Here is a 12520-nt window from a genome sequence, read left to right on the forward strand (position 1 = left end):
TGTAGAATGTACTCTAGCTTTTCTCATTAATGACCGACCACTTGATCTCATTAAAAAGGGAAACAAGGGTAGGTTTATTTACATACATATGTACAAATTGTGGCATATGAAATATTAAAGGAAACGTCCAGGTTGAATAAAAAGTAAAAATATACTTACCTGGGGCTTCCTCCAACCCCTGGCAGCCGTCCTGTGCCTTCGCCGCAGCTCCACTCCCTGCCATGGGTCCCCTCCGGTACAAGAGGCCTACTTGCCTTCCAGCGTGCGGCTCACGGAGTCATGCTGATTTCATCCGGACTGTACTGTGCAGTAGTTCTGTGCCTGCGCAGTACAGTCCGGATGACGTCAGTGAGCCACATGGTAAAGCGCAAGCAGATGCTGACCTGGTGAGGTCGGCATCTGTACCGGAAGGGACCGGGAGTCACCGGAGCTGTGGCGAGGGCACAGTGCGGCTGCAAGGGGCTGGAGGAAAGCCTCAGGTAAGTGAATTTTTACTTTATTTATCCTGGAACTTTCCTTTTAATGTGTGTTTCAGGCTATAAGATGCACCTCGGTTTAGAGGGCAAAAACTCCTCCGTGCCCCTTTGGTGTCTCCTGCTCTGCTCCCCATGTGTAATTAGCAGCAGCCACGTCCATCACTCACCTGACCCGAGGGTGCCCGCCACAATCAGCTGCCTCTCCTCTATGCAATGAGAAGGATGTGGATTTTTCCTTTTTAAATCAATCCCAGTTGCCTGACTCTCCTGCTGATCCTGTGTCTCTAATACTTTTAGCCACAGCCCCTCAACAAGCATGCAGATCAGGTGCTCTGACTGAAGTCAGACAGGATTATCTGCATGCTTGTTTCAGGTGAATGATTCAGCCACTACTGCCTCAAAGAGATCAGCAGGACTGCCAGGCAACTGGTATTGTTTATAAGGAAACATCTATATCCCTCTCAGTTAAGGTTCCCTTTAAGGGCTGATGCACACCTGAAGACTTCTCCCCAGGCTCTTTTAGCCGGGTGCTCCACCCAGCTGATATGGGTGACCACCCGGCTTTCATCAGCTTGCCTCTTAATCCTCCTATGTTGTAAGCAGAGCTGCATCGGCACTGCATTCTCCCTCGTGCTCCACCCGGCTACTTTTTTATGCCACCCAGCTGGAAAAACAATCTGGGGAGAACTCTGAAGAGTTTTCCTGAGTGCTTTGTGATTTTTAAAAGCTCCTGCTAATGTTACCCTATGTGTGTGCGCACACTGGAGCGATGTGATTTCGTATAATTTCCCCCCCTAGCATTACGTTAGTAAGAGCTTTTAAAATTTCTAGCGTTTAAAAAGCTCTTGTAGTGTGAATCAGTCTTTGCTCTGCAACTGAAAAGCAGCAAGTCTGACACCAGAAGCGCCTGCAGCTGTTATTGATGGTGTCAGAAGTCTGGAGCGTTTGACCCGATAACAGCTGAGACATTGGGAAAGCCCTGATGAAAGTATTTATAGCTTTATGAGCCGGAGAAAGACTCTTCATGCTGACAACAAATGTACACTTCAGGTTAAGTGGGTTTGCTTCAGCCAGGAGTTAGGCTCTGTAGCTTAAAGGGACCCTTAACTGAGAGGGATATGGATGTTTCCTTTTAAACCATACCAGTTGCTTGTCAGTCCTTGGCTGCAGTAGTGGCTGAATCGCACACCTGAAACAAGCATGCAGCTAATCCAGTCAGACTTCAGTCAGAGCACCTGATCTGCATGCTTGTTCAGGGGCTGTGGCTAAAAGTATTAAAGACAGGATCAGCAGGAGAGTCAGATAACTAGTATTTTAAAAGGAAAAAGCCATATCCGTCTCAGTTTATGTTCCCTTTAAAGTTAATCTGAGGTGAGCGTGATATGGAGGCTGCCATATTTATTTCATTTTAAACAATACCAGTTTCCTGGCAGCCCTGCTATTTTGCTGCAGTAGTGTCTGAATCACTCCAAAAACAAACATGCAGCTAATCTTGTCAGATCTGACAATGTCAGAAACACCTGATCTGCTGCATGCTATGGGTAAAAGTATTAGAGGCAGAGGATCAGCAGGGATAGCTAGGCAAAGGAAATATGGCTGCCTCCATATAACTCTCTCCTCAGGTTCACTTTAAAGGACAACGGACGTGAGAGGGATTTGGAGGCTGCCATATGTATTTCCTTTTAAACAATACCAGTTGCCTGGTTGCACTGATCCTCTGCATCTAATACTTTTAGCTGTAGACCATGAACAAGCTTGCAGATCAGATTTTTCTGAATACATTAGCTACATGCTTGTTTCAGGTGTGTGACTCAGACATTACTGTAGCTATAGAGACCAGCAGGACTTGTATTGTTTAAGGAAATATGGCAGCTTCCATATCCCTCACTATAGTTATCCTTAAAATGGTTCTGTGGCCTTTAAAAAAAAAAAAAAGTATGTCCCTCACCTGGGGCTTCTACCAGCCCCCTGCAGCTATCAAGTTCCACGCTGTCAAAGAAGCTTCCTCTGTTCCTCACCGTGGGTCACCTGACAATTATTCGTTTAACTCAGAGGTGTCCACACTTTTTTTTGCCTTGTAAGCTACTTTAAAAAATTAACAAATAACATTTGTAGAGCGCTTTTCTCCCATAGGACTCAAAGCGCATAAGCATGGCTCAGACCATCGTGGTACAGAGGAAGAATTCTATACGAATTTTATAATTAACAAGTCAAAATGATTTAGCTAAGTACAATTTTAGGAGCACACTTGTATTTACAGAATGGAAAATGTAGTGCGGTCGGGATCTACCGTGAAGGTCTTCGCGATCAACCTAATAGGCACCCCTGGTCTAACTAGATGAATATGATGGTGGCGCGTCATCGGGAGCTTAGTGCGCAGACGCAGTGCATGAAAACTTCATACTGTGCCTGCACAGTAAGCTCCTGTGGATCTGCGCAGCCGCAGTGCTATACGTCTAGTTACACAAATAATTGGCAGGTGACCCGTGTCAAGAAGCGGAGGGGGCTTCAGTGATGGTGTGATACTTCATAGCTGCATGGGGCCGGTAGCCCCAGGTAAGTGACACTTTGTTTTTAAAAAGGCCACAGAACCCCTTTAAAGCAGATGGGCGGGATTTTTTTTTTTCCATGCTTCAGGATCTCTGATAAATGTCCCACCCACTTCCCCTCTAAATGCTCTGATATCAACAGGCAGCAAGCATCCATCAGTGATGAGGGATCTTTCAGAGTCAGGCAGCTACTGGACTGCCACACTGCCTTCTGGGAGGGAAGTGTTGTGCATGGTACCAATCACTTATCATCATGTTCCTGTGAAAGGGAGGCAGAGCCCATTCAATTCCATGGCACAAGTTGGGGGGGCTGCAGTGTCGGAGGAGGTAGGTCCTTTGAACTCCCCACATCGAGACAGTTGTCAGTCCAGGTGCAAGGAGGAGAGGCTCAGCCCTCCACAGGATCTTTAAAGGGAACCTGAAGCGAGAGGGATACAGAGACTGACATATCTCATTTTAGGCCTGGTTCACACTGGCTGTGTTAGTTTTTAAAAGCGGTAAATGCAACAGTTCTGCAGCGATTTTCATTCACTTAAATGAGAATTGCAAGATGGCAAAGTCGCTGACAAATCGCTGCAGTTTTCAGGGAGTACCAGCCCTTAAACAATACACATTACTTGGCTGGCCTGCTGATCCTCTGCCTCTACTCCCCTTAGGCTCATACACACATCAGACTATAGTCTTTGGAAAATGAAAGATCACAGACCAATCTTACCACCCTTCATGTAGTATGAGAGCCATACTCTACACAGTCTTTTCTATGGAGCTGAACTCCACATCAGAAAAAAATCATTGCAAGATGCTGCACACACAGATGCTGTACAGACACAAAAGATCAGTATCTGCAAAAGATCTGTTCCTGCCAAAAATCCATTCCTGCAAATTGCAATGATAGTCTATGAGATCTGCAGATCATCATACACACATGATTTAACTGACATTCATCTGCAGATCAAGCAATCGTCTGCAGATCTCATAGACTATCAAATCCATCCTGGTGGATCTGATCTGTAGATGAATGTCAGTTAAATCATGTGTGTAGGATGATCTGCAGATCTCATAGACTATCATTGCAATTTGCAGGAATGGATTTTTGGCAGGAACAGATCTTTTGCAGATACTGATCTTTTGTGTCTGTACAGCATCTGTGTGTGCAGCATCTTGCAATGATTTTTTTCTGATGTGGAGTTCAGCTCCATAGAAAAGACTGTGTAGAGTATGGCTCTCATACTACATGAAGGGTGGTAAGATTGGTCTGTGATCTTTCATTTTCAAAAGACTATGGTCTGATGTGTGTATGTGGCCTTAGCCATAGACCCTGAACAAGCATGCAGATGTTTCTGACTGCATTAGCCACATGCTCGTTTCAGGTGTTTGATTCAGACACTACTGATGCCAAAGTTCAGCAGGACTGCCAGGAAACTGGTATTGTTCAAAAGGAAATAAATATGGCAGCCTCCATCTCCATCAAACCTCTGGTTCCTTTAAAGGAGTCATCAAGCAAGTAATAGTACCTAGAAAGCTACATACCTGGGGGTTCCTCCAACCCCTGTCAGCCGCTATGTCTCTCGCAGCTCCGCCCCCGACTGTGCACAGGATGACCTCCAGGTCGTCCTCTACTGTGCCTACGCGAGTGCCACTGTCAATCACCTCGATGTGGTCTGGAACGTACTGCACAGTCTGCTCCGGACCACGTGGAGGTAATTAACAGCGGTGGAGGCATACGAGAGATAACGGCGCCGAAGACTTGGGCGCAGGACACAGCCTGTATATGGCTGATCCTGCTTCTGCACAAGTCTGGGCCGTGTTAATTACTATTCCCCCTCCAGGCCGCCATGGATAGTGGGCAATGAAGGTTTCAGCAATTGCTGGAGGCCGAATTGTTTTAAAAGTAACTTCAGCTCCGTCTTCTGATGGCGCCGAAATTACCCCGTGCTCTGCTATAGACTAATTCCTATTACGGGCTATGGTGGTGCTGGCTGCGACCAAATCTCCTGCACTGGATTCACCGTGTTCGCAGTGGAGGACACGTGGTGAGGCAGTCGGGAGCCATCGACAGAGAGCGGGGCTGTGAGGGAGGGACATAGCAGCTGCCAGAGGCTGGAGGAAGCCCCGGGTATGTAGCTCTCTAGGTACTATTACTTGCTTGATGACTCCTTTAACCCCCCCCCCCTGGCGGTATGATATGTGCGGCTGCGCAGCAGTGGGAGGGTTTTTTCACTTTTTTTTTTTTTTAGCATGTAGCTAGCCCGCGGCACCCGCCCGTCCCCTCCGATCGCCGCTTGCCCATAAGGAAATCCTGTTCTGAACGGGATTTCCTTGAGGGCTTCCCCCGTCGCCATGGCGACGAATGGAGTGACGTCACAGGGAGTCCTGATCCACCCCATAACGCAGCCTGGCGGCGATTGGCCAGGCTGCGCAAGGGGTATGCGGGGGGGCCTGTATGCGAGGCGGGTAGCGGCGCATCGGCGGCGGCGATTAGACCAAACCGGCAGCTAGCAAAGTGCTAGCTGCGTGTTTGAAGAAAAAAAAATTATGTAGATCGGCCCAGCAGGGCCTGAGCAGCACCCTCCGGCGGCTTACCCCGTGTCACACACAGGGTTACCGCCAAGGAGGTTAAGAGAAGATTATCCAAGAAAAGAGGTGGTGTAATTGCCTTCTTAAAACAGAAGGAAATTTGCAATAATTCAGTTATAAATGAACATTTGTGAACATTGTGGTTACCCACAATGCACACCTACTAAATATGCAAATTATCCCTTCTTGCCCTTGTTAAAGAACAAGAAAAGAGGTCAACCGTTTAACCACCCTGGCGTTCTGATTAAATCGCCAGGGTGGCTGCGGGAGGGTTTTTTTTAAATAAAAAAAAAACTATTTCATGCAGCCAACTGAAAGTTGGCTGCATGAAAGCCCACTAGAGGGCGCTCCGGAGGCGATCTTCCGATCGCCTCCGGCGCCCAGAATAAACAAGGAAGGCCGCAATGAGCGGCCTTCCTTGTTTTGCTTATATCGTCGCCATAGCGACGAGCGGAGTGACGTCATCGACGTCAGCCGACGTCCTGACGTCAGCCGCCTCCGATCCAGCCCTTAGCGCTGGCCGGAACTTTTTGTTCCGGCTACGCTGGGCTCAGGCGGCTGGGGGGACCCTCTTTCGCCGCTGCTCGCGGCGAATCGCCGCAGAGCGGCGGCGATCAGGCAGCACACGCGGCTGGCAAAGTGCCGGCTGCGTGTGCTGCTTTTTATTTCATTCAAATCGGCCCAGCAGGGCCTGAGCGGCAGCCGCTGGCGGTGTTGGACGAGCTGAGCTCGTCCAGACCGCTCAGCTGGTTAATTCAATATAATGAGCTCTATTCACAAAACTTCTCATAATTACCTAATTGATAAAAAAAAACTTTTCAGCACATTTACAAGCAAAATAATCACTAAGGCCCTGTTCACATTAACGCAACGCATACGAACACACGCCATTCGCGTTTGTATGCGTTACGTGGCTGATCCCATTCCCTGGAAGTGAACGTGGAGGTGATTTGACATTGGCACTCGCGTAGGCGCAGTAGAGGACGACCTGGAGGTCATCCTGCGCACAGTCAGGGTCAGGACTGCACTGGAAGTGAATGGGTCCGCCGCACGTTTCTGCAAAAAATGCGTGCAGCATGCGTTCGCGGACTGCACAGGTCCGGGACGCATGCAGTGTGAACATCGGACAGTGCTGTCTATGCACTGTCTGATGTCATGCGTGTCGGCCTTCTGCACGCGTTGCTGAAATCCGGACGGCAACGTGTGCAGTGTGAACGGGGTCTCAAAGTAAGTTGTTCCTGATCAATTTCATTTCAATATTACTTTTCTTACCTTTTTATTATATTTTTGCTCTTTGGGAGCTTAATGTAACATAGATAAGGTGAAAACAAGTCAAAGTTTTTTGTAAATCATGTGCAATGTTTCACTATTGACCAGCTTCATGACATGGGGAAACTTGGGCATTTGGCCAGGATGATACTAACAAGAGTGACATCAGATATAGCTTTAGCCAACAGTGGTTGTGTATTGGCTCTGATTGTAAAAGTGTAAACAGGTTGTTTGATAAAAAAAAAAACCCAAAACATTTTTCTGCTTGCCACATAGGCCCTGATAAGGTTACAGCTGATAGAGGAGTATACTTTATCAGCCCGCTAGCGCTAATGGCTGGCGTTTACTGATCTGTAAAGGTCCATAAAGCTTGCCGCTCTGATCTCACAGGAAGCAGTGACAGCAATGGGGTTTGTGTCAAGTTCCCTGTCCACTACTTCTGATGAATGGTATGCAGGAACATTATGGTTTAGGCTGCTTAATCATACGCTTACACCCCCCCCTAGTGACCAGGTTATTTTTTACAATTCCAGCCGCTGCAGCTTTAATGCTGTGAACACACAATGAGTTTTTTTCAGTCTATTTTCTGTCCAAACTATTTCCGATTTGATTTTCCAATCGATATTTTATCCCATTATCTTTTCTTATCTATTTCCATTCACTTCTATGAGAAATCTATCAGAAAATAAGATCGGACATGTTGGAAATGATCTATTATTATTTATTTATTGTATTTATAAAGCGCCAACATATTACGCAGCGCTGGACATTAGTTTAGGTTACAGACAATATTTAGGGGTGACAAACAGCAATATGACAATACAGGAATACAAGAAAACCAGATCACACAGCACAGTATGAGTACCAGGTAATGCTTAGTCAGTCACTGGAGGGGAGCATGGAGATTAGGCAAGTTAGGTTCACTCAGATCCATAGTATGGGTGCACAGTAATAGAGGTGCATGATCAGGTAGGATACATAAGGAGGAGGACCCTGCCCAAAGGCTTACAATCTATTGAACCATCTAGCTAACACAACGTTCGTATGGTGTGTACCTAGCATTAGGGCTCGCTGTAGGGCTGTACAACTCAGCACACAAGTGATTCAACCCAGACTGAAGCCCATCAGAGGCGGTACAGGACGGACCGCTGCCGCTGTCCTGTACTGCCCATGGGAAGGAGGGGAGGGACTTAGGCGAAATATCGCTGCGGAGAGGGGCTTTGAAGAGCCCCCCCCCCCACGCTACATGCAGATAGCCGGTGGCGATCAGACCCCCCACCCCCACCCCCCAGCAGGATATCCCCCTAGTGGGGAAAAAGGGGGGGGGGAGTCTGGTCGCCCTGGCTGCAACACGATCTGTGCTGTGGGCTGGAGAGCCCGTGCAGCACAGATCAAGGAAAACAAGCTTGGTCCTTAAGTGGTTAATTACCGCCTCTCCCTTCCCCCCCGGCAGCCAATCCCAGCGATTGTTGGCTCTTAGACATCAGCCTATTGCTCTCTGAGCTCCCCAGGGGGACCGTCGAGTGTCACGGCTGTCCCCAGTACAGCGCCGCCTTAGATTGCACCGCTGTACACAGTAAATAGACGGCAATTTCGCCGTCTAACAGTCTCCTAGAGGTGATCGCCGCTGGTAGACTGATGACGGAGCGGAGCCCAGACATACAACAGGAGATGCGCATGTGATCTCCTGCAAAACCCCGCCCCAGGACTTGTAGCCAATCATCGTCAGGCGGTCCTGGGGGAGTGGCCGCGTTCGGCGTGACGTGGTCAATAAGAGGGTAAAGGGAATTGAGGTATTGAAATCCTAGTAAAGGGTACCTGATGTGAGGGAAATTCAGGGGCTGCCATTTTCTTACCTTTATAAACTATGCCAGTGGCTGGACTTCTGTGCTGATGCTCTGATTCTAATTCTGTAAATCACTGGCCCAGAATGAGCTGCAGATCAGACGCTGTGACTCCTCTGGCTGCATGCTTGTTACAGGTGTGTGACTCAAACACAACGCCTAAAGCTCACATGGCAGCCAGGTAACTGGCATTGTTTATCCGGGAATAAAGATGGCAGCCTCCACATTCCTCTCACTTCAGGTTTTCTGAAAGTTTTTATATTTAGAGCCGGCTCTTTGAGGTTAAGCATTACACTGTAGTCTGGAGAGAATAATCCTTTATTTTTGTTCCTGTGACAGCATGGCTAAGCCTTGTACACGCATCCAATTATTATTAGCCAATGTTACCCCCTCCATGTAGTACATAAGCTTACCTGTACAATCTATTCCTAGTGTTCAACATCTGTTGTCCCTCATGCTACATTAGAGGTGGAGCCATGCTTAATACTGTAATGAACTACATTCCACTTAAAGAGAAACTCCGACCAAGAATTGAACTTTATCCCAATCAGTAGCTGATACCCCCTTTCCCATGAGAAATCTATTCCTTTTCACAAACTGATCATCAGGGGGCGCTGCATGGCTGATATTGTGGTGAAACCCCTCCCATAGGAAACTGTAAGGACCATGGTCCTGGCAGTTTACTGTCTGTGAAGCTCGTTGCATTGTGGGAAATAGCTGTTTACAACTACCAAAAAAGCAAGCAGGATATCCTTCCACTGACCTCACCTGCCAGCAGTAAAAATGTCACCATGTGATAAATGTCAATGTAAATTAGGGAGAGAAAAGATTTTACAATAAGTAAACACTGACTAAATCATGTATACATAATTATTGTAAAAATGAAGCACTTTTTTTCCATTACATTATTTACACTGAAGTCTCTGAAATAATGCTATAAGGCTGGGTCCACAGTAAGCCAGTTATGAAATGTACCGTCACAGGATCTATACACAGGAGATACTGCTTACTTGGCAGTTGGAAAAAGCTGTTATTTCCCACAATGCACCAAGGTTCACAGACAGGAAACTGCCAGGACCATGGTTATTACATCACACGGTGGGAGGGGTGTCACCACAATATAAGCCCCCCCTCCCGATGGTCTATTTGAGAAAAAGTAAAGATTTCTTGTAGGAAAGGGGGCATCGGCTACTGATGAAAGGACAACTGAAGCGAGAGGGATTATAGAGGCTTCTATATTTTTCCTTTTAAGCAATACCTGTTACCTGGCTGTCCTGCTGCCTTTAATACTTTCAGCTATAGACCCTGAACAAGCATGCAGCAGATCAAGTGTTTCTGACATTGTCAGATCTGACGAGATTAGCTGCATGCTTGTTTCTGGTGTGATTCAGACACTACTGATGCCAAACAGATCAGCAGGGCTTCCAGGCAACTGGTATACGGTAGTTTAAAATAAATATGACCGCCTCCGTATACTTCGCGTGTCAGTTGTCCTTTAAGCGCTGCCTGTCCACAGAATACAGGAAGTGATGGGACACAGACTGCAATAACAAATGAGGGATTGTAATCTTTCCCCATCTCAGAAATAATATATAAAATAACACTAGAGTAAGGCTTTGACCAAATGTAAATGCGGTGATTCTGCTATAGATCAGGGAAGAAGACTTTGCATGTGTTGTTGTAGAGGGTTTTCGCCAGTTCCTCCGGCTCCTCCTCTCTGACTGCCGCCATTATCTCCAGGACTTGTCTGCAATATTACAGGGAAGGTTATTAGTGAGTACCTGACATGCAAATTACAGGAAGCTAATTTACATAGGTCTTATCCTATCTATCCTCCTACTGGTATTGCCCGAATTCTGCAATGCCTGGTTCTGATACTAAACACATTCAGCACACACCAGCAAGAAGTATTGGAGTTAAAGATTACCTAAAGTAAAAAAAGACAGAGCCATTGGAAAGGTTACAAAATGGATCAGCTGTAATTCCTCCATGCAGGTTTTTACAAATTCTCTGCCAAGGCCCGCCCCTAGCTCAGCAGTGGCAACCTAATTGGTGGCTGCGGCAATGCAGGTTGAGGTCCTGCTATTGGATGCTTAAAGAGACACTGAAGCGAAAAAAAATTTGATATTATGATTTGTATGTGTAGCACAGCTAAGAAATAAAACATTAAGATCCGATACATCAGTGTAATTGTTTCCAGTACAGGAAGAGTTGAGAAACTCCAGTTGTTATCTCTATGCAAACAAGCCATTAAGCTCTCCGACTAAGTTAAGGTGGCCATACACTGGCACGATTCGCGGCCGTTTCGACAGCAGATTCGATCCTGGGATCGAATCTGCTGCCAATCGTTCGCGCTAAACGCACCCGCCGATCCGATTTCCTCCCGAAGTCGGATCGGTCCGTCGATCGCGCCGTGCGGGAAATTACCCTCAATCCTCCGCGGGTAGGGAGCGCGTCGCTAGCGGCGGCCGATCAGGTATACATTACCTGACCCTGGCTCCCGGGCGTCTTCTCTGCATCTTCTCCGCGCTGCACCCGCTCCATCCTGGCGCTTCCTGTCACTGCAGTGACCAGGAAGTTCAAATAGAGGGCGCTTTATTTGAACTTCCTGGTCACGGAGTGACACAGGAAGCGCCGGGATGGAGCGGGTGCAGCGCTGAGAAGATGCGGAGAAGATGCCCGGGAGCCAGCGTCAGGTAATGTATGCGGGGAGGGGGGGGGGACACAGATTGTGATCGGTTTCAGGCTGAAATCGATTCACAATCTGTTTGCAGTAAAGGCAGCCATACGATCCCTCTCTGATCAGATTCGATCAGATAGGGATCTGTCAGCTGGTCGATCTAATAGCAAATCGACCAGTGTATGGCTACCTTTAGTCCTGGAGAGGGCTGTTATCTGACTTTTATTATCTCAACTGTTCCTGGACTATTTACTTTTCCTCTGCCAGAGGAGATGTCATTACTTCACAGACTGCTCTGAAAGACTCATTTTGAATGCTGAGTGTTGTGTAATCGGCACATATTATAGAATAATGCAATGTTAGAAAACACACTATATACCTGAAAATAAAAGTATGAGAATATTTTCTTTGCTGCTAATCTTCTAGTAATTATTCATAGTACACCACCAATTCACTATATCATATTTTTTTTTCCGCTTCAGTGTCTCTTTAAATGGTGCTGAATGCATGGGTTCAGGTTCTGACCCACACATTCCCGAACTGGTACAACACTTTTTTTGGTACTTATCCGTTAGCCGGGCGCATCCTCTAGGTGGCGACAAAACTCCACCAGAGTTACATCTTTCCCTACTATCCATGTCGGCCTGGAGGGGGAATAGTAATTAGCGCCACCTGCCGGATGCGCCCGGCTAACGGATAAGTACCCTTTTTTTTTTTTTTTAGGTATCCCACAGTTTTATGTTTAAACATAAAAATCTAGTTTTTAAGTTTTTTTATTTTGTCCGCTCAATGACACAGCCTTTTTGTGTCCCACAGCTAAAATAAATCAATTACTGACCTTTACACTTTTGATGATTATGGCTTATTGCTTATACAAAATCAATCTCTCAGACCAATAGAATATTGTTTAAATGTTCAATAGTCTAGACCAGTGTTTCTCAAACCTGTCCTCGTGACTCCCCAACGGTGCATGTTTTGCAGGCAACCTCATCTATGCACAGGTGGGGTAATTAGTATCTCAGCTAGGTGGATTCCCTGTAGCTGAGACAGTAATTACCCCACCTGTACACAGGTGAGGTTGCCTGCAAAACATGCACCGTTGGGGAGTCACAAGGACAGGTTTGA

At 46.8% G+C, this 12520-nt stretch overlaps 1 protein-coding gene across 2 annotated transcripts in view; it reads right to left on the bottom strand.

The window, feature by feature from the left end:
• Nucleotides 1-9015: 9015 nt before the first annotated feature.
• The window catches only part of TATDN1 (TatD DNase domain containing 1), a 34929-nt gene continuing 31424 nt past the window's right edge, over nt 9016-12520 (bottom strand). For both annotated transcript variants that reach the window (XM_068238007.1, XM_068238006.1), the window contains exon 12: nt 9016-10462. In XM_068238007.1, the coding sequence (XP_068094108.1) occupies nt 10360-10462 (103 nt within the window). In that variant the 3' untranslated portion in view covers nt 9016-10359. The remainder of the gene's footprint in view (nt 10463-12520) is intronic.

Source organism: Hyperolius riggenbachi, chromosome 5 (genome assembly GCF_040937935.1).
Source record: "Hyperolius riggenbachi isolate aHypRig1 chromosome 5, aHypRig1.pri, whole genome shotgun sequence".
Lineage (NCBI taxonomy): Eukaryota > Metazoa > Chordata > Amphibia > Anura > Hyperoliidae > Hyperolius > Hyperolius riggenbachi.